The following is a 26,892-nucleotide window of genomic DNA, read 5'->3' as shown; positions in this document are numbered from 1 at the left end:
CCCTGCTCTAGCGCAGACTGGATCAGCCCATGGCAAATGGTAGGGCTGTGTTTCCACCCCTGGGGCAGCCTATTCCAAGTATATTGGACTCCCCTCCAAGTGAAGGCAAATTGTGGCCTGCACTCTGCTGCTAGAGGGATGGAGAAAAATGCATTAGCGATATCAATTGTGGCGTACCACTTGGCTGCCTTTGACTCAAGTTCATACTGAAGTTCCAGCATGTCCGGCACTGCAGCACTCAGTGGTGGCGTGACTTCGTTCAGGCCACGATAGTCCACAGTTAGTCTCCACTCGCCATTAGACTTTCGCACTGGCCATATGGGACTATTGAAAGGTGAATGGGTCTTGCTGATCACTCCTTGGCTCTCCAATTGACGAATTAGCTTATGGATGGGAATCAGGGAGTCTCGGTTAGTGCGATATTGCCGCCGGTGCACAGTTGTGGTAGCGATTGGCACTTGCTGTTCTTCGACCCTCAGCAACCCCACAACAGAGGGGTCCTCTGAGAGACCAGGCAAGGTAGATAATTGTTTAATGCCCTCTGTCTCTAAGGCAGCTATACCAAAAGCCCACCGGAACCCTTTTGGGTCCTTGAAATATCCTCTTCTAAGATGGTCTATGCCAAGGATACATGGAGCATCCGGACCAGTCACAATGCGGTGCTTTTCCCACTCATTCCCAGTCAGACTCACTTCAGCCTCCAATACAGTCAACTGCTGAGATCCCCCTGTCACTCCACAAATATAGATGGGCTCTGGTCCTTTATAGCTCGATGGCATTATAGTACATTGTGCACCGGTGTCTACTAAAGCCTTATACTTCTGTGCGTGTGATGTGCCAGGCCATCGAATCCACACAGTCCAATAAACTCGATTGTCCCTTTCCTCCCCCTGGCTGGAGGCAGGGCCCCCCTAATCCTGGTCAGAATCTTCTTCGTTTCTGCGTTTGAAGGACTGTCTGCTGGAAGTTGGAGCAGCAAACTTTTCAGAGAATCCCTTTTTCCTGATTGTTTTCTTTTGCAACTCACGTACCCGTGCCTCTAGGGTTGTGGTAGATTTTCCATCCCATTTTCTCATGTCCTCTCCATGGTCTCGTAAGTAAAACCACAGGGTGGCACGGGGTGAGTACCCACCATATCGTCTTCCTTGTGTAGATGAACGCCTACCCCTGATAGCTGAGACACTGCTCTGTACAGGTGCAGAGGAGAATAATCTCTCTTCAAGTTGGTGAAACTTTTCAGAAAGTGTTTTCTCCCAGGTGTTCTCTTTCGGTCGTAGGACACTGGTTGGTTCAGGTGGAGAGGAAGATAGATTCTCTTTAAGTTGGGGGAACTCTTCAGAAAGTTTCTCCACAGCTGAGACACAGGCCTGTAAGGAAGAAGAGAGACTTTCTTCGTACTGCCGGAGTTGTTTAGCCACTTCATCCACTGTGGGTTCCTCATCCTCTTTCCAGGCCATTATTGCCAATGAGCTGGCATATGATGATGGTGCACTCCGTACAAACTTCCGCCACATGGGTCGTGTACACTTGACTTCATCTGGGTCTTTGGATGTTTCTCTGAGGTCTGGATCCTCATAAATCACTTCCCGTACGGCTAATTCCCTCAGGTACTGGATTCCCTTCTCCATAGTGGTCCACTTGCCTGGTAGACATACAAGTTCTTCCTTGAAGGGATACCTTTCCCTCACAGCTGAGAGGAGACGCCTCCAGAGGCTGGTGGATTGTGCTCCATCTGCAATTGCTTTGTCAATGCCGGCGTCTCGAGCAAGGGATCCCAGCCGCTTCGCTTCCCTGCCGTCTAATTCCACACAATTGGCTCCAGAGTCCCAGCACCGGAGCAGCCAGGTGACAAGCTGCTCACCTATACAGCGACCAAAATCTTTTCGCACATCTCGTAGCTCGCGCTCGTTTAGGCTTCGGGTAGTTACTGTTGATTTTTCGACATCCTCATCTTCCTCCTCCTGAATCCTTGATGGCCCAGCGTCGTCGTCATCTTCGTCATCTCTATACCTAGTTTTGGCAGAAGCCTTACCTGGATTGGCAGAAGACTCTCTGCGTTCTAAACGACCTGAATCTCTATACCATTTTTTCACCTTCTCTACAGGGGCAGCTTGCACTGCTACTGCTCGTTTCTCTGACTTTGTTACAGGGTCTGCCACAGGGGTTGGAATACCCTCTGCAGGGGCAGCTTGCACTGCTACTGCTCGTTTCTCTGACTTTGTTACAGGGTCTGCCACAGAGGTTGGAATACCCTCTGCAGGGTCAACTTGCACTGCTACAGCTCGTTTCTCTGACCCCGTTACACGGGTTGGAATACCCTCTGCAGGGTCAACTTGCACTGCTACAGCTCGTTTCTCTGACACGGCCACAGGAGCTGGAGCGGCTGCAGGAGCTGGAGCTGGAGCGGCTGCAGGAGCTGGAGCTGGAGCAGTTGCAGGAGCTGGAGCTGGAGCGGCTGCAGGAGCTGGAGTTGGAGCGGCTTCAGGAGCTGGAGCTGGAGCGGCTGCAGGAGCTGGAACTGGAGCGGCTGCAGGAACTGGAACTGGAGCGGCTGCAGGAGCTGGGACTGGAGCGGCTGCAGGAACTGGGACTGGAGCGGCTGCAGGAGCTGGAGCTGGAGCGGCTGCAGGAACCGGATCTGGAGTGGCTGCAGGAGCTGGAACTGGAGCGACTGCAGAATCCACCGTAGGGGTCACAGTGGCCGTTGGATCTGTCACAGGGCCTGGAGTGGCCGCAGGGTCTGTCACTAAGTTGATAGCAGTATCAATGGCAGCTCGATAGGCATGAGCCAGGCCCCAGCACGTTACAATGATTTGTGTTACTTTGGAACTGCCAGAGTCATGACACCTTTTTTTCAAGCATTCTGCCAGTTTTTGAGGATTTTGCCATTGTTCAGGGGTGAATTTCCAACACACTGGGGGTGCCAACTGCTCTAGATGCCTGCCCATATCCACCCATACTCCCTGCCACCCACAACTATACTGCCTCCGGGCAGATCTCCGGATGAGCTTCCCAAGTAGTTGTTTAACTTTAAGCAGAACCTGAAGTGCATTCAGGAGGCAGAACAACAAGACTATGGTATTCTGAGTATCCCAGAAATATTCAATATCTTGGAGAGCTATTGTGACAAGCTCAGGGGATAAGAGGGTGGTGAAGGAGGAAGGCAGAGTGATCCAGGAGGATACAGGGGTGGTGAAGGAGAAAGGGAGAGTAATCAAGTAAGAAAAAGTATCTTCCCCTTTTCCCTCCACAGATTGACTCTCTAATGGAGAAAAACAATAGGTATAATTGCTAATACTTCCCAAGATACTGTTTCCAAAGTACAGAGTCCACGATGTTACTGAGTATAAATACCAAGTTAGAGTCATGACCAGATATCTTATCGTCTCATAAGCCATTGCTACAACACTCAGTACCATAATGATCTGAAACCAGGGCCCGGAGAGGATAAACAACACGACAGAGAGCAAATACGGAAAATAATGTACTTTAATACTCAATTTGGAAAACAGGCGCAGCAGAGTTGAGATTAAAGCAATCAACATCGTGACAAGTGACTATTAAGCAGGTCTAATCCTTACACCAATTTTAGTTTAACACACTCTGGTCAGATCTGCCGTTATCTCAACCTTTCGTGCCCCACGTTGGGCGCCAAAAAGACTGTCGTGGTTTAACCCGGCCGGCAGCTAAACACCACGCAGCCGTTCGCTCACCCTCCCCCCTCCCTCTCTGGGACGGGGGAGAGAAATGGAAAGTGAAGCCCATGAGTTGAGATAAAGACAGTTTAATAAGACAGGAAAATAATAATAACAAAAATAATAATAACAATAATGATGATAATAGTACTACTACTAATAATGTGTACAAAACAAGTGATGCACAGTGCAATTGCTCACCACCCGCTGACCGATGCCCAGCCTAACCCCGAGCAGTCCGGCCCCCTCCCCCCGGCTAGCCACCCCTATATATTGTTTAGCATGACGTCAGATGGTATGGAATACCCCTTTGGCTAGTTTGGGTCACCTGTCCCGGGTCTGTCCCCTCCCAGGTCTTGCTGCATCCTCAGCCTGCCCATTGGCAGGATAGAGTGAGAAGCTGAGATGTCCTTGGCTTAGTATAAGCACTGCTCTGCAACAATTAAAACATCGGGGTGTTATCAGCACTCTTCTCATCCCAAGCCAAAACACAGCATTGCACCAGCTACTAGGAAGAAAAACAACTCTGTCCTAACTGAAACAGGACACTATTGATCCAGGAATGGCCAATCAATCATCAAGGGATTATAAATCTTGAATTTTATAGGAACACAAAAACATAGGCAGAGGTAATCTCAGATCTGCAGTGGTGGACACTTGTGCAGGGAGCTCCCAGGGCTGGATGGGCTGTCAGCACAGAGGATCCTAAGGTAAGGACTGCCTTCACAGAGCAAAAATACACACATCTTCCCTTTTTCCTCCAAGGGAGTCCTCCCCAAATGTAAGACTTTTTCTCCCTTTGAGTACAACAAACCTTGTGAGGTTTGTCACGTGCCAGGCAAAATCAGGGTGTGTGGCTATCACAGAGTGCAGTAGAAGAGGGGTCCAGGCCTTTCCCCAGCCTGGGCTGACATTGACAGAAATATTTGGAGATCTGTTGGGATAACAACCTTCAGAAATGCACTTCATTTCTTTAGGCTTTAGAGCTTTTTTAACCAGCACTTTAAAGATACCTAGAGTGAAAAAGCACTCTTCACCTGGGAGTGAACACCAGCTTCTGCAGGGCAGAAGGCTGCCAACCCTGACAAACTTGAAATAAAATAATACTTGCAACATTACAGGGTAATGATTTATCAGTAGTGTTCCAGACCATGGTATTACTGATCTCTTGGAGTTGCAAATACCAGAAATGGCTTGGTTCTTTGTCTGAATATTTTTGGGCAAGCACAACCCAGGAGGTGGCTGTTTTTCTCTTAAGAACTTGACAAATAAATTTTAAAAAGCAAAACTAGTAGAAAATGTTCATATTGACTTATACGTGAAGGGGGTTTCAAATCAAAGGGAAGATAATTTTTAATCAGTACTCTAAAGTCCAGGACTGTGTTCATCCAGGGGCTGCACAGAGCCTCAGCTCCAGCAAGGTTACAGCCCAGAGAGTGGAGAGACACAGGCAAATCTATCCTGTTCCTGCCCAATGCAAAACCTAAAAGGCTCCAAATAGAGATAATTTCCTTAAAACATTTGTTCCTCTTTTCCCCAGCTGTGTACGTGTACCTCTTTAGCCACATTCCCATTCCCATTATGGTGGTGCTACCCTTCCCAAGCTGCTGCATCCGTGATGTTTCTTCAAAGGGGGAACCACCAGGGTGCTGCCAAGCAACTTCCAGACCATTGGGATGTGAAAAATTTGTGTTTTAATTGCATCCTTTGTTCTTATTTCTAATAAAAGATGATATTATGAGGCCTGGGGGGCATATTCCTCTTTCTAGGGATTGTTACTGTGCCGTGATAAGAAAAATTCTACATGATGTTGGATATGCGTTCAACAGAAACGTCCTTCAGTGTGAGGAAATATCCTGTCTGCTTTCATAACCTCAGATGGAGAGGAAGACAGCTGAGAGCTCTTCACTTAAGCATGGCTTCCTACTCTGCATTCACTCTTCAGTCTTATTTTCAGTAGACTCTCATGAATGACTCCTGGAGACAAGGAAGAAAAGGGAATTTTCAAGAAAGTGTGCAGGAGGCAGGGGTACAAAAACAATTATTTATTAATAGGTTTTGTCCACACACCTCCTGTGCATCATTTGGAACATTTACCCTGTAGGCAGAGAAGAGCAATCAGGTGAGAAATTTGGGTTTGCATCTTGCCAGACAAGCTTGACAACTTCACACTGAACTTCATTTCTCCATCTCTGTCCTTGTAAAACAAGAGTGTGTTTAATTTAAACAAAATGCCTCATATGAGACTTTTTCCCCTTTAAATGTCTTTATACTCCCCAGAATGTATACAAACATATACAAATATTACTAATTTACAAATGTACAGATATTACTAAAATGGTGTTGCTTTTGCACTGAAATAAAGCTATCCACTGAGTATGAATAGCAGATCAGTGATAATTCTTTAGGAAAAAAAAAGGATAATTGAAAAAATACAGGTAAGTAAAGGCAAATGACATTTTGAATAGATCCTTAAGCATCACTTGCATCTGTAGTGACTTGACTATTTGTCATTAATGCACAGATTTGCTAGTGCTAGTTGAATCACAAGTGTTGGTGGATTTTGTTTCAGCATGAGCTGTAATCTTCAGGATGCCACTAAGGAAGAAGTTTTTTAACTTCTCTTGCATTAAAATCAGGAGGCAGCAGCATCCTTACTACATACAGAGCAAATAACTGGTTAAGAGATTTGTCAGGAGTCAGTTGGCAGGGCTGGGAAAAGTTCCCTCATCATGCATCAATCCAATTATGATTATCTGATCTCTTTGTCAATGCTGACTCGAGTAAGGAAACACATGAGAATGCTGAAATTTCTGGCACTCCTTTGTTATTATACAGGAAAAGATGCTGAAGAAAATTATCCACTGCTGTTTAAGTTTCACACTCAAATGCTGTTCAGTGTGGCTTTGATTTCTGTGGGCTGCTGGAGTAAAGCTGCTTGATATCTCCAGTGGGAACTGTCTTGAGTAAATATTGAGCAAGAATTCAAGACACAAACTTATGAGTACAGTATTGAGAATATCATAGATCAGAAATGACCAGGAAAATAAGATTCTTAATCACCTGACAAGAAAAAGAGCTAATGAAACCAAGCTGGGTACAAATTTCCCCTAATGGACCTTCCCAATTCCCATTCTTGCTATACCATTTCAGCACTTGGTGACAAGTTAATATTGCATGTTCCTCAGAATAAAAAGAGGCTTTGTTTTCTGGTTGTCCATCAGATTGCAAACAATCTTTCAAACATGGATACCAGACAAAAACCTACTGACAGGAGCAGGATGATGAAGATGATGGACTGTGTGACTGAGCTAAGGGTCTGACTTCTTTTCATTTAGGAGAGCAAAACAAGCTGGGGCACTGAAATAACTCACCCTTCATCTCTTCCCAAAACTGCATTTGTCATTAGCATACATGAGCTCTTCACATATAATTTATGCTATGTATAAAATAGGTATTAACAACAGATAAAGCAAGAAGAATTTCATTAACAGTACCAGCCAACTGACTTACCTGACAAGATTTCACTCTATCTCCCTCAGGTGTTGAACATTAAAAGCCAGCAGCAGGCACTGTGAGGAAGACAATTAACAGCAGCAAGGAAGAACTGCAGCCTGCCAGACTTTTATTGAGGTAAGTCATAAAATGCCTTTGTTCACATTTTCCAAGATTCATTGTCAGATTTTTAATTGATGACTGAGCTAAGAGAGAAAATGTCTCTCTGAAGCACCGTGCAAGGCTCCCAATGCCATTGATAATGACCTACTTGCATTTACAAGAAATAAGTTCCAGCATCCTTTTATTGATCCACGGAAAACGCGGGAGCCGTGGAGGGACACGGGAGCTGCGGGAAACGTGTGGCGAGTTGGCACATAGCAGAGGGACGGACATCAGGACCCTGCAGCCTGTCTGACATAACCATGGAGGCAGCGGCGGCTGTGCTGCTTCTCTCTAGCATTCTTTTTATGAGAGGTTTATCTTGCAATGCAAAAAAGACTATTCGTCCCCAGATCGTTGTTATAACTATGCTGTTACATAATTTGATAAATGTACAAATGTTCCTGGATAACATTCTGTGGGGTTGCCATGTTGTACGGATTACTAATGACGACTTAGCTCTATTACTACCTTTATTGCAGGGCAGGAGTGCAGAGCCGCGGATTACACTACCAAATGACCACGGGCAGGCTCTTTCACAAACAGCTTCTAAGGTTGCAGCTGGCATTGCCTGCAGCCGTATAGCAGACGTTGCACTCTCGTTCCTAATTAGCAATCATGTGTCTCATCCATTTGCGGTGATTGGTCAATGGCAAAAAGAAAAGGGGGAGAGTAAGGGGGTGACAAAGACAGAAACGGTATCAGGAGGATGCCACTGACACTAACAGCACGGGTAATAGGAGTAGTATAAGTGACACAGGTGACAGTGCGGGGCGGTGGTGGGCGCTGCTGCGCTGCGGGGCGCTTTGCCTGCTGTTCATCCTCGCCTGCCTGTGCACTGCTGCCGACTGTGCTAGAGCAAAACGTGAAGAATCCCAGTTCCCGTGTAGTAATGGTGGACACTGTATTCCTTTACTCTGGAAATGCGATGGTGATGAAGACTGCTCAGATGGCAGTGATGAGAGTGCTTGTGTGAAGAAGACGTGTGCTGAATCTGACTTTGTGTGCAACAGTGGTCAGTGTGTGCCAAACAGATGGCAGTGTGATGGGGATCCGGACTGTGAAGATGGGTCTGACGAGAGTGCTGAGCTGTGTCATATGAGAACGTGCCGGGTAAATGAAATCAGCTGTGGTCCTCAGTCAACCCAGTGTATCCCAGTGTCATGGAAATGTGATGGTGAAAAAGACTGTGACAGTGGAGAAGATGAAGAGAATTGTGGCAATGTGACTTGTAGTGCAGCAGAGTTCACATGCAGTAGTGGGCAATGTATTTCCAAAAGCTTTGTCTGCAATGGTCAACATGACTGCAGTGATGGTAGCGATGAGCTGGAGTGTGCACCTCCTACCTGTGGTGTTCATGAGTTCCAGTGCAAGGGTTCTGCCTGCATCCCTATCAGCTGGGTGTGTGATGATGCTGCTGACTGATCCGACCACTCGGATGAATCTTTGGAGCAGTGTGGCCGCCAGCCTGCACCTCCGGTGAAGTGTTCTGTGAGTGAGGTGCAGTGCGGCTCAGGTGAATGTATCCACAAGAAGTGGCGATGTGACGGAGATCCTGATTGCAAGGATGGAAGTGATGAAATTAACTGCCCTTCTCGGACCTGCAGGCCAGACCAGTTCAGATGTGAAGATGGGAACTGTGTGCATAGGAGTAGGCAGTGCAGTGGTGTGAGAGACTGTCTGGATGGCACTGATGAAGCAAACTGTAACAATGTTATTCAGTGCTCAGGACCTGGCAAATTCAAGTGCAGAAGTGGAGAATGCATAGATATCAATAAAGTGTGTAACCAGCAGAGAGACTGCAAGGACTGGGGTGATGAGCCCCTGAAGGAATGCAACATAAATGAATGTTTGGTGAACAACGGTGGATGCTCCCGCATCTGCAGAGATTTCATTACTGGCTATGAAGGTCCAGCTGGGTTTGAGCTTGTAGACAAGAGAACCTGTGGAGATATTGATGAATGCCAAAACCCTGGTATCTGTAGTCAAATCTGTATCAACCTGAAAGGTGGCTACAAATGTGAACGTAGCCGTGGCTATCAGATGAATCCTGCTACAGGAACCTGGATAGGGTCATACGGGTACAGAAATACAAATAACACCTGTGATTACAATGACATTGCTAAGCAGGGTTTAGGGCACGGAGACAAGGGGTAACAACTATAGTGTTTGGAACAATTGTACAGCTTTGGCCTTACCTTCTGATGTTTTTCTGATTTGCGGGGATAGGGCATGGCAAGGTATCCGTGCAAATGCTATCAGAAGTCCATGTTACTTAGATAAACTCATTGTATTTGCTCCTAGCTTGCTACAGTTGCGTGAGATCACCAGACATAAATGGGCATTGCTCGCACCGGATTGCAATGATAATGTTGAATTGTGTGGGGTTGCAGCTAGAGAGGCATTGCCAATTTTAGTGCCTGGAGTGGCATCTGCGGCTGCACTTAACAACTTAGAAAAATTGGTATGCTGGGCCAAGAAGCAAGCCCATGCCACGACAGAGATACTTGAGGAGATGTTACCAGATCAAAATAGTCTGCGACATGTGCTTTTACAGGATCAAGCTGATATTGACTACTTGCTCTTGGCTCAAAGGCATGGGTGTGAGGACTTTGAGGGAATGTGCTATTTAAACCTTTTTGATCATAATGAGTCAATTCACAAATCCATTACTTTCCTGAAAGAGCACATGAGAAAGATTCAATATGATATCAATCCTTTCAATCAATGGCTCACTGATTTGTTTGGGACGATGCATAGATGGTTACTGGGATTAATCAAAGAGGGATTAAGGATTCTGTTTGTTGTGGTGTCAATCATCATTGCGTGTTGTATTGTAATAAATGTGGTTAAAGGGTTACTTGCAAAAATGTTACATTGGGCTTGGTTTTCTCAAACAAACAAAAAAATAAAAAGGGGGGGAATTGTTGAGGGATTTTTTGAAACAGCAAAAATCCCATGGCTTGCTGCAGCTGAGCAAACGAAGCTACTAGGGCAACTATGAGAAGTTCCCATGACAGTGTTCCCACATCACCCAATTGAGGAATTTAGAAAAATATTGTTACCATCCTCTGGCTTCAAGGACAAGGTCTATGTGACTGCTAATCACAAGGGGGTTGTTTTCTTGTAGTTGTTTGTCTGAGTGCTTTTGACCAATAATCTTGTGTGAGACACTATCCGCCCCTGTTAAGTTCACTATAAAAGTTAGGCTATTCGGGCAATAAAACGGAGCGTGATCTGACTCTACTGGTGTCTGTCGTGCTTTTGGCCGTGCTTCCTGCAACAGGCACTAAAATCTGTTTCTCTCTTGGCCTCACTAATAAAATGAACTTGGATCCAAGACTAGGTAAAAAAAGTTTATAGCAAATTTCCTTAGTATCTGATTTTGAAAAGAGCAGTTAATAGGAATTTCAGATGCTGAGCCCTGCTAAAATCAGGTCTCCTTGTGGAGATATCTAGCCAGAACTTCTCAAAATTTGGCCAGTTATCTAGGTTCTAGAGGGAAGCTATTAAAATACTTTTTAAAAATGTAGCCCAGTAAGTAAGTACTGTTGGGGGTGTGTGCTTGGTGACAGTATTATAAAGACTTCATCAGTAAATTGCAACATAACAAGAAAAATGATGGCCCTTTAATTTTTGATCTAATCATCAGCTTTTATTTACATGATCTCTTAGTTAGCTCCACTGTATTGAAGCTGACAGACCATCCAAGTTACTTTAGTCCCAAATTACTGAAATGAAGCAAGCATCTCTGATGAATGATGTGTATTTTTTCCTGTCACCATAAAAGAGACCTCCCTCCTGGTGATTTAATCAGACCCATGTCCTTTCTGTAAATAATGTTTAATCATCTTAGTCAACCTCATTTTTTATAATGGGCCATTTCAATGGAGCTCAGAAAGATGTTAATCCACAATCACACACACACACAAAAGCATTGATCCTTAAGACCAGAAGATACTAGCCAGTCCCAGTGTCATGATGTCTCTGAAAACCGGGTTTGGATCTTTTATTTGCTATTTTCAAGATCAGATTAAAGGAGTGAGTCATGGAAGAGGTTGGGGATTTTTTCCAGAGCTCTCCCTTATTTCCAGCCAACTGTTGATCTGATGGGCTTGTACCTGCTGGCAATAGCCTGTGGTGGCACTTCATTGACTTCATAACGTACATTGAACAGCGGAGACCTACTAATTCCATGGTCAAGTGAGTTGGCAGAAGTTTCTCAAAGTTCTTTTACTGTATTAATAAGGAAAAACAATCATTAAAAAACTTAGAAACTCTTCTCAGCTCTTGCATTTCTCAGTAAAACCTTGGTGGTGTACTTTCCCTAAACAGCTGTGTGGTTTTGTATCACTTATCTTCACCTAAACGGAAAACCAAACCCAGCTAGAGATACTCATATTTAAAACCTTGTCCCTCTGCTCTTCTGGAATTTGCCTCTGTACACCCAAAGTGGCAATGCTGATCTGCGCTAACAAAAATCCTCAATCAGATGCTCTTCCTAGTCCTCCAGAAAAGCAGCCCATACCTTTTAATAAGGCTATTACATTGGCTTAGTTGTGGACAGATCTCTTTTTATTTTTGTTTACAAATTTTACATGCAGTAGTGTGGGGGAGTACAAATATAATTGATTTTTTAAAAGCTTGATCAATTTATATAAAACCTTAGTATTTTGAAACAAATAAAAGAAGAACCAGTTAATGTTCTTTTATGGCTCTAAAATGTATTGGGGTGAAACTGCATTTGAATAATAATAATTTCCTCTCAAAATCCTATGATTAGGTTTTGGTCATACAGCCAAAGTGAGATTGTTATAACGTAGGCCATATGGCACAACACTATCTGGTTTCATCCACAGGGAGAAGAATAATCTTAGCTGTAACATAGCTATTCCAATAAAATGCATTTTTCTTTATGTGCTAATGTGAAATGGAAAGCTATAATGAAAAAAAAAACAACAACAAAACAAAATTTGAAAAGCCATGAAGATCAGAGGGGGCATAGAAGATATGTAAAGCTGATTTAAAATATTAGGAAGGATGCTGGAACAAAAATGTTCCACATGTTCATGGAAACCTTAACAACAAAATCTGGAGACAAAAGGGAGTAACTGTCTCTCAATGTTAGAAATGCAATTTGCAATTCAAAGTTTGGGGAGCTCCGTAAGAGATTTTCCCTTGCAAGAGGGTTTTTCTGCATTTGCCTTTTACCACAACATCCAGTGACATAATTTCCAGAGCAGACACAGACTAGAAGATGACTCTGATGGAAAATATGTATCAGGTAAATGTGAAATGTTCAGTAAGAAAACAAATGTAATTCTCTGGAGGTTTTGTCTCTGACTAGAAGTCATCTGGTATGTGATCCCTCAGAGGTCTGTGCAAGAAGACCCAGACTGGGGTTGCAGAAATGGTAATGGTGCCTCAACCTTACAGGGACTCATCTGCATCCCTCTCCACCACTGACCTACCAAATATCCCTTTCTGGAAAATCAGGTCACCAAAAGAGAGTAAAAGCTAAAAAGGGAAATGGAAAGAGTCAAGTTATTAACTTTATTTATATTCACAGCTTGAAATAATTGACATTTTTTAAAGCACATATCCCAACTCATATTTGACTGCTTTTCATAGATCAATATGACTAAGGGAACACATTTCAGATCCTCTCAACATTGGCCCAGGTTTTACCACCCACTTCAAGAGACTGCAAAGCCAACCCTCACTCTGAAGCTCTAACACACCAATGCTGTCATCCATCCCACTTATTAGGTGAGTTACTGAACTCCCCAAACAAGCACTGGAACAGCCCTGGTCATTCAAGAGCACAGCTTTTTCTCTAGCTGCCTATAGCAAACCAGAAACAGGCTGGGAGGCCATAATGTGAAATATGTTCATCTGATTCATCTCAGTATGGAACAATGCTAGGGCTGCATGGTATGATGAATGTGACCTTCTGTCTTACATACCCTTGTATAACCACAAGTCTAAGAGAAACAGAGTGGTTAATGTATATAGTTCTTGCATCTTGCAAAGGAATGTTTTAGCAATTTGTGTCAATAGAGAGCTTGAAGGGCAATGTATTTGTAGGCTTTTCCTTGAAGTCTCTGATATCTGGGGGGTTTCAGAATAACAGCTAACTATTATGACTATTGCATGGGACGCTATGCAAGTCTCTGATATCTGGCCAGGAGATTAAGGAGACGGGGAGAGCTGAAGAACAACTAAAAGACAAAGCTTGCAGGGGACGCTGCACAAGTCTCTGACATACAGCCAAGTAGGACAAAGGAGAAGGACAAGAGGGAGGAGGACTATGAGCCTTCAGCACCAGAGACCCCCAGAGGGACCACCGGAGACTGATACGCATGCTCCAGTAGGAGGGTTTGGATTCCAGAAACTAATTATAACAATAACCCTGTTTTTTTTCTAGAAGTAGTACTGAATATGTATTAGCCTAGGAGCATAAAAATCAGCTGCTTGATGTAACTGGTGTGCATCTTGGTGGAGCAGAGACTCCTGGCGCACCCAGCGCTGTTTGCTTACCTCTGTTCCTTTAATAAATTGTAAACTTTGATTATAGTCCTCTTTTGAAGACTGAGCCATTTATTACAATAACATACATTGCATGTTGTCTTCCTTGGTACTTTGAGGTCTCGGAATATTTCCTTAGGGCTTGTATTTCTCTTTCAAATTCTGTGGTGGAATATGAACACATATTATATAGCCAAAACTCCTGTAAAATGAGTCTAAGAGATGGAAAGGAATGATCTTAACGTCAGGAATTGGTGGAGGAATGCAAGGTTGAAATAAGGACTCTGTGGCTCTCAGCTCTTCTCTGAAATTATTACATTAGACTTAAACTTAGAAAAAGTGTCCTCACTTAGTTAGGTCAAATACATGTGGACAAGGAATTGACCCCCACTGAAAATCTGGAATTTCCTCTTTTCACTGACAGTGTATCTTCCACTAAAGAGGGCTGCACAAATTGGGAAGCTTCTTGCTTTGTGCAGCTGTACCGTGCAGGCTTTTCCATTCCCAGATCTAAACCTGGTTTTCAGAGACATCATGACACTGGGACTGGCTATCAGCCAGAGAAGTGACTGGATGAAGAGAAGCAAGAGGCCCTTGTATCTTTTGCATGCAGGCTTCCAGGTGGACATCTCCATCAAACGTGCTCAATTTGCAAATGAAGACAAAACATTTTCACCTGGTTCCACCTTTGCAAGTACAACCTGCTATCTGTTTACAGTGCTGTGGACCTTTGCTCCATAATTTCCAGCAACTCAAACATCACAACAAAAAAAGATGAAGCATGAGAGAATAAGTGCCTGCTGCACTGAGCAGAGTGGGAGCAGGAGTCTGGTATAGGTAGCTGCAGTAGTTCTCAAAATCAGAATCACAGATGTGTTTTGCTGCCACAATAGGCTTGCAGTCATGCAGGACGGCAAAGTTTCTGCTATGATATTTCATTGCAGTGGTATTAGGGTTTGTAAGTCTTACATATTTCTCATCCTAAGCAAGAGAGGGCAGTCACCTGTTTATACACACAAACAGATGCATGGCTTTTGCAAATACTCTGCCTCCCCAGAAATCACCCCCATGTCGCTCTGCTGATTATGCCTCTCATGATAAGATCTACAAAACTTCCAAAAATTGTGCTGACATAGCAATAATCTGGAAATATCCCTCTAGAGGCACCTATTGATTGTTGTTGTGGGTGGATTATATGAGGAATCTATCTTAATTACCAGAAACTATCTTCTTGGAATGGCCAGCAATGTAGCAAAAATGATACATGAGGTGATCCGTTACTCTCAGGGAAAGGTCAATCCAATAGGATGTATGTTTGCATTCAGGTCAAGTGATGGCTAGTCCATCACCACGCTCCATTCTCACTGCCCTGTCAGCTCTGTAATGGCTTCACCTCTCCTCCCTACCTCTCACCTTCCTCTCCCTGGTGCCAGACTGATAACATGAATTAGGGCAACTGGAGCTAACAGGACACAGCTGTATTATCACAGATGATAAACAGTGTCAAAGACAATTATGGGAGCTGCAGAAAGAGGAGGGATCTTTCAAATGTTTCCTTTGCTTCCTGTGTTGTGGGAGAGCACCTGGTCTGTAATGAGAGCAGAAAAGGGGAGGTGGAAAGAAAAAGTTGCTTTTTCTGCCTTTTCCTCCATGAGGAACTTTCTCCCCTTGGAGAGCATCTCCACTCTGCTGAAAACACAGTGCTGAGAATGTTTTGCTGCTCCAGAAGGTGACCGTGGACAGGGGCTATGAAGAGTGCTTTAAAGGACCATCTTTCTCTCCATATCCACACAGGTAACCCAGGAGGGCTGGTGTTCTCTGCCAGTGCCTACCTGACCAGAAGTGATTGCATACCTGTCTGCTCCAGTCTCCAACACTAAGGAAAATTTTGCTCAACCCCCTGCACAATGTCCAGTGGTGTTGTGGATAACTCATCTGCCACCCAGAATCCCATGGTGTAAGCAAACTGAGTTTTTTGGAGGGAGGCTTATAAATTGACTGGGTTTGGGTGGCTTTTTCCACTGGAAAACCCCATGCTTCTCCCCAGATTTGACACCCATGGGTGCTTTTTAGACTCCCTAGCTAGAACAAAAATGCATTTGTTGGAGAGCAAGTGTACCTACCCCAAGGCTGCAGGTCTATTGGCTGCACCAGTTCCCAAATGAAAACATCAAAAAACATAGATTCAGTCAAAATTTTCAGACCAAATTTCCACATTTCTCAAGGCTAAGTTAATATTTTAATCATGAGAGGAAAAGCCAGTGAGGTGAACTAACCATTGCCTTCCTGCAAAGCCACCCTTGGGCTGCTCCTTTACCATGGACAATAACCCAGGCACATCTTCAGGGTCACTATACTCTATTTAACCCCCCTTTCCCCACCTGCCACTGGTATTTCATGGAGGAAAATAAATAAATAAATAAATAAATTACTCAGTCTGGAGTTCAAGGCCAAAAGGGCTTTGCAAAACTGTTTCCTTCCTACCGCTACTTACCAACACCTTTCCCATCACAACCCTCCCAAACTTTTCTGGATCCAGCACATAAACTCTTTCTAGGTAACTAGCGTGGGTGTGCTCCAACACTCTTAATGATGGCCTCATCTGGAATTGCTTTATTAATATTTATTAAGTGATCACTAGCTGCAGGTACATTCTTTAATAACTTATTTATAAAGCATGCTATTAAACACATTAAGAATACATTATTTAACAGATAATGGCATAAAAAGATGTTGTAAAACTATAAAACGTAAATGACAGCTTGTCGAGGAATTTTTGAAACAGCAAGGAGGCCATGCCTTGCTGCAGCTGAGCAAACCGAGCTACCAGGATGACTACAAGGAGTTGCCATAACGATGTTCTTCTATCGCCCGACTGAGGAATTAACAGTATTGTTGCAAGCATCCGGCATTTCTTCAAGGACAAGGTCTACGTGACTGCTACCACAAGGGGGTTGTTTTCTTGCAGTTGTTTGTCTAAGTGCTTTTGACCAATAATCTTGTGTGAGACACTATCCGCAGTTATAAATGACTGAGTCCCAAATAGGACTATAATCAAAGTTTACAATTTATTAAAGTAATAGAGGTAAGCAAACAGTGCTGGGTGCGCCGGGAGTCTCTGCTCCACCAAGACGCACACCAGTTACATCAGGCGTCTGGTTTTTATGCTCCTAGGCTAATACATATTCATTGCCACTTTTGGAAAAGGCAAGGTTATTATAATTAGTTTCCCAGGACCTGAACCGTCCCACGGATGCATGCATATCAGTCTCTGGTGGTCCCTCTGGGGGTCGCTCGTACCGAAGGCTTGTAGTCTTCCTCCCAGGCTTTGTCCTTCGGTTGTTCTTCATCTTCCCCCCCTTCTCCTTATTTAGTAGTCTCTGGGCCAGATGTCAGAAAGTTGTGTCTCATGCAATAGTCAGCAGTTATCTCAAAAAACTCCCCCCTATTCTCTTATCTCCCAGACCCAAGTCTCAAACCCTCTATCAACACAAACTGCTAGACCATTCTTTTGCAAGATACAAGAACTATATACACTAACCACTCTGTTTCTCTTGGACTTGTGGTTATTTATACAAGGGGATGTAAGACAGAAGGTCACATTTCATTATGAGGCCCTAGCATTGTTCCATATTTACACGAATCAGATGAACATATTTCACAATCCGCCCCTGCTAGATTGCTATAAAAGTCAGGCTATTTGGGTAATAAAGGAGAGAGCATGATCTGACCATATTGTTGTGTGTCATGTTTTCAGCCGTTCTTCCTGTGACAAATGGCACCTGAACACGGTGGGACCCAGGACATCGGTGATCGAGCCGGACCTCAAAAATTCTATGGGAGAACGGAGGAGTCAGGGGACTGATTTAAAGATCAAAGCCGAAATTTCCTTAAGTGGTATATTCTTTATTGCAGCGCTGGATGCATGGGGGATCTTTCCACCTATCGTGCATGTTCGAAGTGACAAACTATCTCATATTTATACAGCGAAACAATGAATATTCTATTAGCGCCTATACATATTCATTACATAACCCCGCCTACTCTCGCTTTGTATGCTAATTAGCTTATCAGTCCTTGTGCTTGCGCAAAGCCTTCCAAGAATTGTGGGTCGGGGTCTTCAAAATGTGGGCAGTGGTCTTTGGGAGGAAGACCGTAGGTCTTCCTCGTAATGCACTTTTCACCTTTTGCTTAATCAGTTGTTTTCCAAGCTGTAAAAATGCTGAGTTGGCTTTCGGCCTAACTGAGGGTCGGCAGATAACAGGATGTCCCAGTTAACAAGACATAACAGACAGTTGACTCAAGTTATCTCAAGTCTCAGCCTGACTGAGGGTTAACAGATAACGGGATGTTTTCAAATAACAAGATGCTTCAACATAACAGAAGGTCAACAGATAGCAAGATGTCATTTACTTTGTTCTCGCTAACTTTTAACCACAAGTTTTATTCTATCCTAAAGTGAGTTTATACAATATCAGGACGAGTAGTGCTGTGAGCCCAGAAGAGTGGCGGGAGGTAGGAGATCGCTTATAGGATAAAGCCATCTCAAGTGGAAAGCTGGATAAAGAAGTGAGTGGACATGGCAGACAGTGATTAATGCGCTGTGCGGTATGAAAGCCGATCAGCAGGAGGTGATGGCGGCAGCACAAGCTCTAGCAGTACCGCCTGGGACTGACAGAACGCCTGGTGCAAAGCGCCACCAGCCCCGCTGCCGGCTGCTGCGTTTCTCCGGTTTGAGCGCCCGCCTGCACACATCGGGCGTTGCCATGTTCCACCTGCTGCTGCGACCGGGCCTGCCGCCCCATGGGCCCCCACTCACCGCCGCTGCTTTCCCCTCCCCACCCCCCACCCTCGGGCTGCCCCCCCCCCCCAGCCCTCTGGCCCCTCTGCTGGCGTTGCGGGCTGCCACCAGCAGCTCGGCCAAGGATGTGGGTGGATCCCCTGAAAAGGCGGCCACAGATCTCAGCAGTGAAAACAAGAAACTCAATAAATCCCAGCAGCTGAAAAAAGTTTTCAAAGAGTGTGGTGCTGTAGGGGTTTCATTCCATGTTGGAATTTCATTAGTATTTCTAGGAATCTTCTACCTGGCTGTGTCAAGTGGTGTGGATATGACTGCAGTTCTCTTCAAACTTGGTTTCAGTGAATCATAGAATCGCAGAGTCATCTAGGTTGGAGGAGACCTCCAAGATCACCTAGTCCAACCTCTGACCTAACACTAACAAGTCCTCCACTAAGCCATAAATCGTTGCAATCTAAAAGGGCTGCTGGTACAGGCACATTTCTGTTGGCATATGCTATTCGCAAATTGTTTGCTCCAGTACAAATCAGCATTACTATAGTTTCTGTGCCATTTATTGTCCGATACTGCTGGAAGATTGTTTTCTTGAAATCTCCTATCCCAAATCCATGATAACTTACTGTTTTTTACTAGCCCAACCTGGGGCTCAAGGAATTTGAGATAAGGATGATAGTCAAGAGAAGTAACGGGCAAAACATGGACTGGATTTTTTTTATGAATGTAATAGTTGTGAAGAATTTAAGAAAGCAGCAGTTGTGAGGAATATGTTTCATATTAGTGTGGTGAAGGGACGAGGGGTGGTGTGTGTGTAAACTGTCCACCTCATCGGTGTTGTGATGATGTTACTGATTAAGGAGGTATTGGGGAGGCATTGGGGAGGCAAGGACAATCCCCAGACATGGACTGTATATCTCGAAACAAGACACTGGAACTCATGATAAGGAAGCGGCAGACGGACAGAGAAACAAATGCAAGGACTATAAATCTCAAAACTGGACATTGGAATTCATTATAAAGATACAACAAACGGAAGAATTAGCAACAACCAGCTCTCGCAATTAAGAAACGTGCCAATTCAGCAGATTCCTGACCAAAGGTGAAAAGTACACTGTGAGGAAGACTCGGGGTCTTCCTCCCAAAGACCCCTGCCCACGTCCCAAAGACCCCTGCCCACAATTCTTGGGAGGCTCTACGCAGGCGCAAGGTGCCAAAAGGCTAATTAGCATGAGAAGCGAGGGAAGGCAGGGATAGGTAATGCATATGTATAGGTGCTTGTAGAATATTGATAGATTGATTGTATAAATTCAAGACTGCTTTCCGCTTTGGGTATGCACGATAGGTGGAGAGATCCCCCGTGCATCCAGCGCTGCAATAAAGAATATACCACTTAAAGGAATTTCGGCTTCGATCTTTGAATCAATCTGGCACCCCAGATGGGACTACCTCTCTGCCGGACCGCAGGACCCGCTGGGGACAGGACTCCCTAGGGTACCCCCGGGATTTCCCGGAGGGACTCCTCGACTCACCGGATCACTGCGGAGGCAGACAAGGACCCCATCATTGTAAGTGAGTATATTCTTTATTCTGGTTTGGTTTTCTGGTAGACCGGTCGTCTGGAGCTGTCTGTAAGTCAGAAGGTGATCTTCTGCGAGGCAGTGTTTGGTATATACTTTGTGGTTAGCACCATAAGTATATGTTTGGGGACCTTAAGGAAGGAGCTCGCTTTAAGGTCCATCTGGAATTGTGTTGCCTATTTCGGTTTTCTGACTCATGGAATATGGTATTTAACTCTGGTTATTGTTACTGAGATTTTGGCTATTTTTCTGGTGGTAATAGTAGGTTCGTGGCATTGTTATAAGAAAGATATCGTTACGGTATTACATATTTCGGTTTTCTGACTTATTGCATGTGGAATTTGACTCTGACTATTGTTATTGTGATTTTGGCAATATTGCTGGTAATAGTAGCTTTGTGACATCGCTACTGAAAGATATTGCGTGCCTGTAATTTTATGAGTGATACGTTTTTGTGATACGCTTTTGTAAGTAACACGTGTATTCTGAAAGTGTAAACTGGAAAATGGGGGGGGCGAGTAAGCAGTGAAATTTTAAAGAAAAGTGCGTTAGGATGTGTTTTGAGTCACTGGAAGGATATTGGAGGATCTGCCGGTGGAAGTGTGAACAGGAAAACATTGATAAAATATTGTAATCAATGGTGGCCGCTTTATAAGCTGGAATGTGGAGAAAAGTGGCCCCTAAATGGAACTTTAAACTCTAATGTTTTGCTACAGTTAATGTTGGTTTTGAGAAGGAGAATAGGATGAAATGTTGTATACTGATGTTGTTTCAGCATCTTGGTGGGAAAAGGTACGGAATTAAGTTGGCCCCTGACTGAGCCTTTGATGTTGGCATTAGAGAAGTACAGGCTGGAGAAAGATAAAGGAAGTGTTAAAAGGGTTGTTGAAAGTGTTAAAGGTGTTTGAAGTTGAATGAGCAGGGAAAGAGGATGTAGGAATGTTAATAGTTCTGCCTCTGCTCTAGGCAGAGATCTTAAAATCATGGGTGTTAGCCCTTTGGGGCAAATGGATCATGATGGGTCCGAGAGAGAGTTGTTATGGAAACAGAAAAACAGTTAACTCTTAAAACAACCTGAGTTCATGTGCGAGCTCAGATTACCGATGGGACCGCTCAGGGAACTGTGGACAACTGCATTCCCCTGACCGACCCCACTGAGACCCTAATCATCCCTAAAATTATGAACGGCTAAGTAAATACTAAAATCTGGATGAATTGGGAATTGAGAATATGCTTCCAACAAGGTCTAAAAGAAACCCCTATGGAATTTTTGGACCAACTCTGAAATGTAATGAAAATAAATAAATAAATAAAACAAAACGGTTTGGACCTGGCTTCGGAGGACAAATTGACTAGCCTTTTTCTAGGGTAATCATTGGTCCCTGATTTCAACAGGAATAACGGGGACCTGGGGAATCTACCCTAGCGGATCCTCCACTGATTATAATGAAGCTAGGGGAGGAATGGAAGTGAAATTTCTTATTGATATGGGGCAACGTATTCAGTTCTAAATCAAGCATTAATGCCTTCACAGAATTATTATGTTAGGGTAAAAGGTGTGTTGTGGTTTAACCCGGCTGGCAGCTAAACACCACGCAGCCGTTCGCTCACCCTCCCCCTCCCTCTCTGGGACGGGGGAGAGAAATGGAAAGTGAAGCCCGTGAGTTGAGATAAAGACAGTTTAATAAGACAAAATAATAATAATAATAATAGTAATAATACAATGATGATAATAGTACCACTACTAATAATGTGTACAAACAAGTGATGCACAATGCAATTGCTCACCACCCGCTGACCAATGCCCAGCCTAACCCTGAGCAGTCCGGCCCCCTCCCCCGGCTAGCCACCCCTATATATTGTTTAGCATGACATCAGATGGTATGGAATACCCCTTTGGCTAGTTTGGGTCACCTGTCCTGGGTCTGTCCCCTCCCAGCTCTTACTGCACCCCCAGCCTGCCTGTTGGCAGGACAGAGCAGGAAGCTGAGATGTCCTTGGCTTGGCATAAGCACTGCTCTGCAACAATTAAAACATCAGGGTGTTATCAACACTCTTCTCATCCTAAGCCAAAACGTAGCATTCTACCAGCTACTAGGAAGAAAATTAACTCTATTCTAACTGAAACCAGGACAAGGTGTAACCGAAAAGGCTTATTTTTGTGAACCTTTGAAGTACAAGTTAGGGAAACAATGGGGCATACACAGATTTTTATATATGCCTAACTCCTCATGGGCACTCTTAGGTAGAGATTTATTAGAGCAATTAGGAGCAGAAATTGTCGTTGAAAAAGGGAAAATGAAATTAAGAATAGGAGAAGAACAACTAATAAATGTGTTAAGCTTGGCACTAATACAAACTGACCCTAAAAGTGAAATACCTTTAGAGATCACAGATCAATATGTCCAGGAGTTTGGGCTACCGAAGTCCCTGGAAGAGCTAAAAATGTGACCTTAATAATTATTAAATTAAAGCCAGGAGAGAAACCCGTTAAGGTTAAGTAATATCCTTTGAGGATAGAAGATAGGAAAGGAATTAAAGAGATAATTGATAAATTTTTACAGTATGGATTATTGATTGAATGTGAATCAGAATACAATACACCCATATTGCCAATTAAAAAGGCAGATGAAAAAAGCTATAGGCTAGTTCAGGATTTGAGGGCCATAAGTAAAATCACTGAGGATATACATCCAGTAGTGGCAAACCCTTATACTTTGCCGACTAAATTAAAGAATAGTCAAGTCTGGTTTACCGTACTGGATTTAAAAGACGCCTTCTTCTGCCTAGGCTTAGCCACAGAAAGCCAAAACCTATTTGCCTTTGAATGGGAAAATCCCAATTCAGGCAGAAAGACACAGCTTACGTGGACAGTACTACCTCAAGGATTCAAGAATAGCCCCACTATTTTTGGAAACCAATTAGCAAGGGAACTCGAAACATGGATGCCTCCGGACACTGAAGGTGCTTTGTTACAATATGTAGATGATCTCTTAATAGCTACCCAGACTAAAGGGAGCTGTATTCAATGGACTATAAGTTTTCTTAATTTTCTGGGTTTAAAATGGATATCAAGTCTCTTGACAGAAAGTCCAGCTGGCTCAACAAAGTGTGACCTATCTGGGATTTGAAATTTCGGGAGGACAACGAGAACTAGGAACTGAACATAAGGAAGTCATTTGCCGGACTCCAGAACCTCAAACGGTAAAGGAGCTACAAACCTTTTTAGGAATGACAGGTTGGTGTCGCCTTTGGATTTATAATTATGGACGATTGGTAAAGCCTCTATGTGAATTGATAAAGAGTAATCAGTCAAAGTTAGTCTGGACTGGAGAAGCACAAAAAGTCTTTAAACAACTTAAACAAGAATTGATGATTTTAAAATATCAAGCAATATTAGTAGAACAAGATGATGTGGGAATTGTGGTCATTAACATCGTAAATCCAGCTTCTTTCCTTAGTGGAACTCTGGATCAACCCATAACCCATGATTGTATAGAAACAATGGAGACTGTGTATTCTAATCGACCCGATCTTAAGGAAGAACTTTTAGAAGATGCTGACGAATCTTGGTATACTGATGGAAGCAGCTTTGTGAAACAAGGACAACGTAAGGCAGGGTACGCCATTACAACCACTCAACAGGTAATCAAGTCCAAACCATTACCCCTGGGACGTCCACCCAGAAAGCAGAGACAATTGCTCTTATGCGAGCACTGGAACTAGCAGCAGGAAGGAAAATAAATATTTGGACAGATTCTAAATATACATTCGGCATGGTACATGCTCATGGAGCAATTTGGAAAGAAGAAATTTTAAAATTGTTAGAGGCTGTAAAACAACCAGAAAAGGTAGCTATCATGCATTGTCAGGGACACCAAAAGGGGAACACCGATTTTGAAATTGGAAATCGATTGGCAAAGGCTAAGCGGGCAGCTGAAATAACTGAGGTGAAGGCATTGTCTTTGATACCAGACGGTAAAATCCAAACTATGTACATGAACCAAAAGCCAAATTATACAAAAGAAGACTTAAAATTAATTGAAGATTTGAAAGGTAAAATGAAACCAGATGGATGAGTATATTTAAAAGATAACGACATAATAATACCCTCTAATTTGACATGGCTCATAGTTCTTACAGAACACAATAAAACACATTGGGGAGCTGGCACACTGCATAAGAGCCTGAGTCAGACATTAGTGGAACAAAATTTATATACAACAATAAAACAAGTAACTCAACAATGTAGCATTTGCTTACAAAATAACCCCAATACCAAGAATGGAATAAAATTTGGAATAATCAGTAAAGGAAATTATTCGGGGCAACTGTGGCAAATTGATTCTTCAGAACTCCCTAGAAAAGGGGGGTATTGTTATTTACTGGTTCTGACTGACATGATTTCAGGAAGGCCTGAAGCCTTTCCCTGTCGAACAAACAAAGCAAGAAGAAGTGGTTAAAGTCTTGTTAAATGAAATAATACCATGCTTTGGGATTCTAGTAGCAATGTCTTCTGATAGAGTTTCACATTTTTGTGTGCAAGTGGTACAACAGATAAGTAAGATTCTAAAGATATTCTAAAGACAACTGCATACTCTTTATAGACCGCAGGCAAGTGGACAGGTAGAAAAAATGAAACATTTAATTAAACAACAAATAGCTAAAATCGGACAAGAATCTAATTTGTCATGACCTCAATCCCTCCCTTTAGCATTACTTAGAATTTGAGTTAAACCTAGAATAAAAGGGAATTTGAGTCCCTTTGAAATCTTATATGGAAGGCCGTATCCATTTCTATTTAGTGGAGAGGATCGAACGCAGTTAGGATTAGAATATTAATATGCATATATAACTGAACTTCAGAAATAATTAAATAAAGTACATAAATTTGTTCTCAGGACCTGGGCTAGACGGTTGGATCAACCAATCCACCCTTTTAAGCTCAGGGATTATATATATATAAAGACTTTTTCAGGACAACCCCTAGAGGAAAAACGGAAGGAAAGTGGACGGGACCATACCAGGTATTACTGACAACACACACCGCCATTAAGATTAAGGAGCAAGCAGCTTGGATCCACGATTCAAGGGTGAAGAAGGCCCTGGCGAGGATATGGACCACCACTCCAATTGGACCAACAAAATTATGGTTTTCCAGATCCTAATGATTGCAGGGGTGTGGTTCTCAGATTCGGGGTGGGCAGTTTGGGATGAGAACTTACACCTGTCCCTGATACAAACAATTTCTCAAGTAATTAATAAGACAAACTGTTGGGTATGCACCCATCTGCCACAGCATGGGAATAAGGGTGTATCGTTAATCAGGATTCCCTTGCCTGCAAACTTACCTTGGACTAATTTGTGGGAAAACACATCTTGGGGTCGAAAATATGAAGAAGTTTTGGAACTAGAAGTTTTTAGCTTCGTGCCATTGGAATCTTACTATGTATGTGTACAAAGGTGTAACCCGCCTAAGGGTATGGGAAAACAGGATTGTATAAATACGGGTACTACTTATGTGGGAAATCAGACATCTTGTAATCAAACAATTGATATTAGTACAACTAGCAGTTGGGCAAATTCAACCAGCTGGCCAGTTCCAGAAGGAAAAGGGTGGTATTGGCTATGCAATGATACAGCCCGTAAGGTCTTGCCCGAGAATTGGAAGGGAACTTGCACTCTTGGAGCAGTAGTCCCCAATTTGACCATACATGATGTAGCGCCTCGAGGTTATTTGAGAAATCATATCCGGAGAATTAGACGAAAAATTAACAATCCATTGATAGAGAGACACACCGCTTTTCATAGTTTTGTTCGATGGTTTATCCCATGGTTAGGAGTGAGTGAATTGGAAAAGGCGATAGTTAATATTTCTGCAATTATAGAGAAGTTAGAAAACAAAACTCTGGATGCTATAAAGGCTCAACAAGAAGAGATATCTAGTTTATCACAGGTAGTATTACAAAATCAGATGGCCCTAGACTTGTTACTGGCCGCTCAAGGGGGAGTCTGTACAGTAATAAATACAAGTTGTTGTATGTATGTAGATCAGAGTGGAAGGATCTCTACCGACCTGGAAGAAATATGGAAGCAGACAAGGGTCCTACATGAGATCAGTAAAGATGATCTTTCATGGAGTTTTAGTGAAATATGGAATAAGTTAACCTCCTGGTTGCCCAACTTCCAATGGTTGAAACAAGTGTTCATTGCTCTAATCACATTAGTAGTGTTAGGAATATTTGTGTGCATGTTGTTTAGATGCCTGCTTTGTTGTGTTACTGTAAATAATGAAAGTATCTGATGCAAAAGAATTTGCATGGGAAAAGAAAAGGGGGGATTGATTAAGGAGGTATTGGGGAGGCATTGGGGAGGCAAGGACAATCCCCAGACATGGACTGTATATCTCGAAACAAGACACTGGAACTCATGATAAGGAAGCGGCAGATGGACAGAGAAACAAATGTAAGGACTATAAATCTCAAAACTGGACATTGGAATTCATTATAAAGATACAACAAACGGAAGAATTGGCAACAACCAGCTCTCGCAATTAAGAAACGTGCCAATTCAGCAGATTCCTGACCAAAGGTGAAAAGTACACTGTGAGGAAGACTCGGGGTCTTCCTCCCAAAGACCC

At 43.3% G+C, this 26,892-nt stretch overlaps 1 protein-coding gene, 1 long non-coding RNA gene and 1 pseudogene across 2 annotated transcripts; 2 read left to right on the top strand and 1 right to left on the bottom strand.

Annotated features, from left to right (window-relative positions):
- Positions 1 to 4,006: 4,006 nt before the first annotated feature.
- Positions 4,007 to 7,414, bottom strand: LOC137847064 (uncharacterized). Its single transcript, XR_011090772.1, has 3 exons — positions 7,209 to 7,414; positions 5,766 to 5,892; positions 4,007 to 5,672 (listed from the first exon to the last, which is right to left on the bottom strand). It is a non-coding gene; the product is annotated as an uncharacterized lncRNA (long non-coding RNA).
- A 367-nt stretch (positions 7,415 to 7,781) lies between these two features.
- Positions 7,782 to 9,608, top strand: LOC137846932 (very low-density lipoprotein receptor pseudogene; annotated as a pseudogene).
- A 13,629-nt stretch (positions 9,609 to 23,237) lies between these two features.
- On the top strand, positions 23,238 to 26,586 carry LOC137846990 (endogenous retrovirus group PABLB member 1 Env polyprotein-like). Its single transcript, XM_068665173.1, has one exon. The coding sequence runs from the start codon at positions 25,369 to 25,371 to the stop codon at positions 26,554 to 26,556; it is 1,188 nt and encodes a 395-aa protein (XP_068521274.1). The 5' UTR covers positions 23,238 to 25,368; the 3' UTR covers positions 26,557 to 26,586.
- The last annotated feature ends 306 nt before the right edge of the window (positions 26,587 to 26,892 follow it).

The sequence above is a fragment of the Anas acuta genome, chromosome W, assembly GCF_963932015.1.
Source record: "Anas acuta chromosome W, bAnaAcu1.1, whole genome shotgun sequence".
Lineage (NCBI taxonomy): Eukaryota > Metazoa > Chordata > Aves > Anseriformes > Anatidae > Anas > Anas acuta.
The sequence above is the reverse complement of the archived record's forward strand: the minus strand, read 5'-3'. Positions and strand labels throughout refer to the sequence as shown.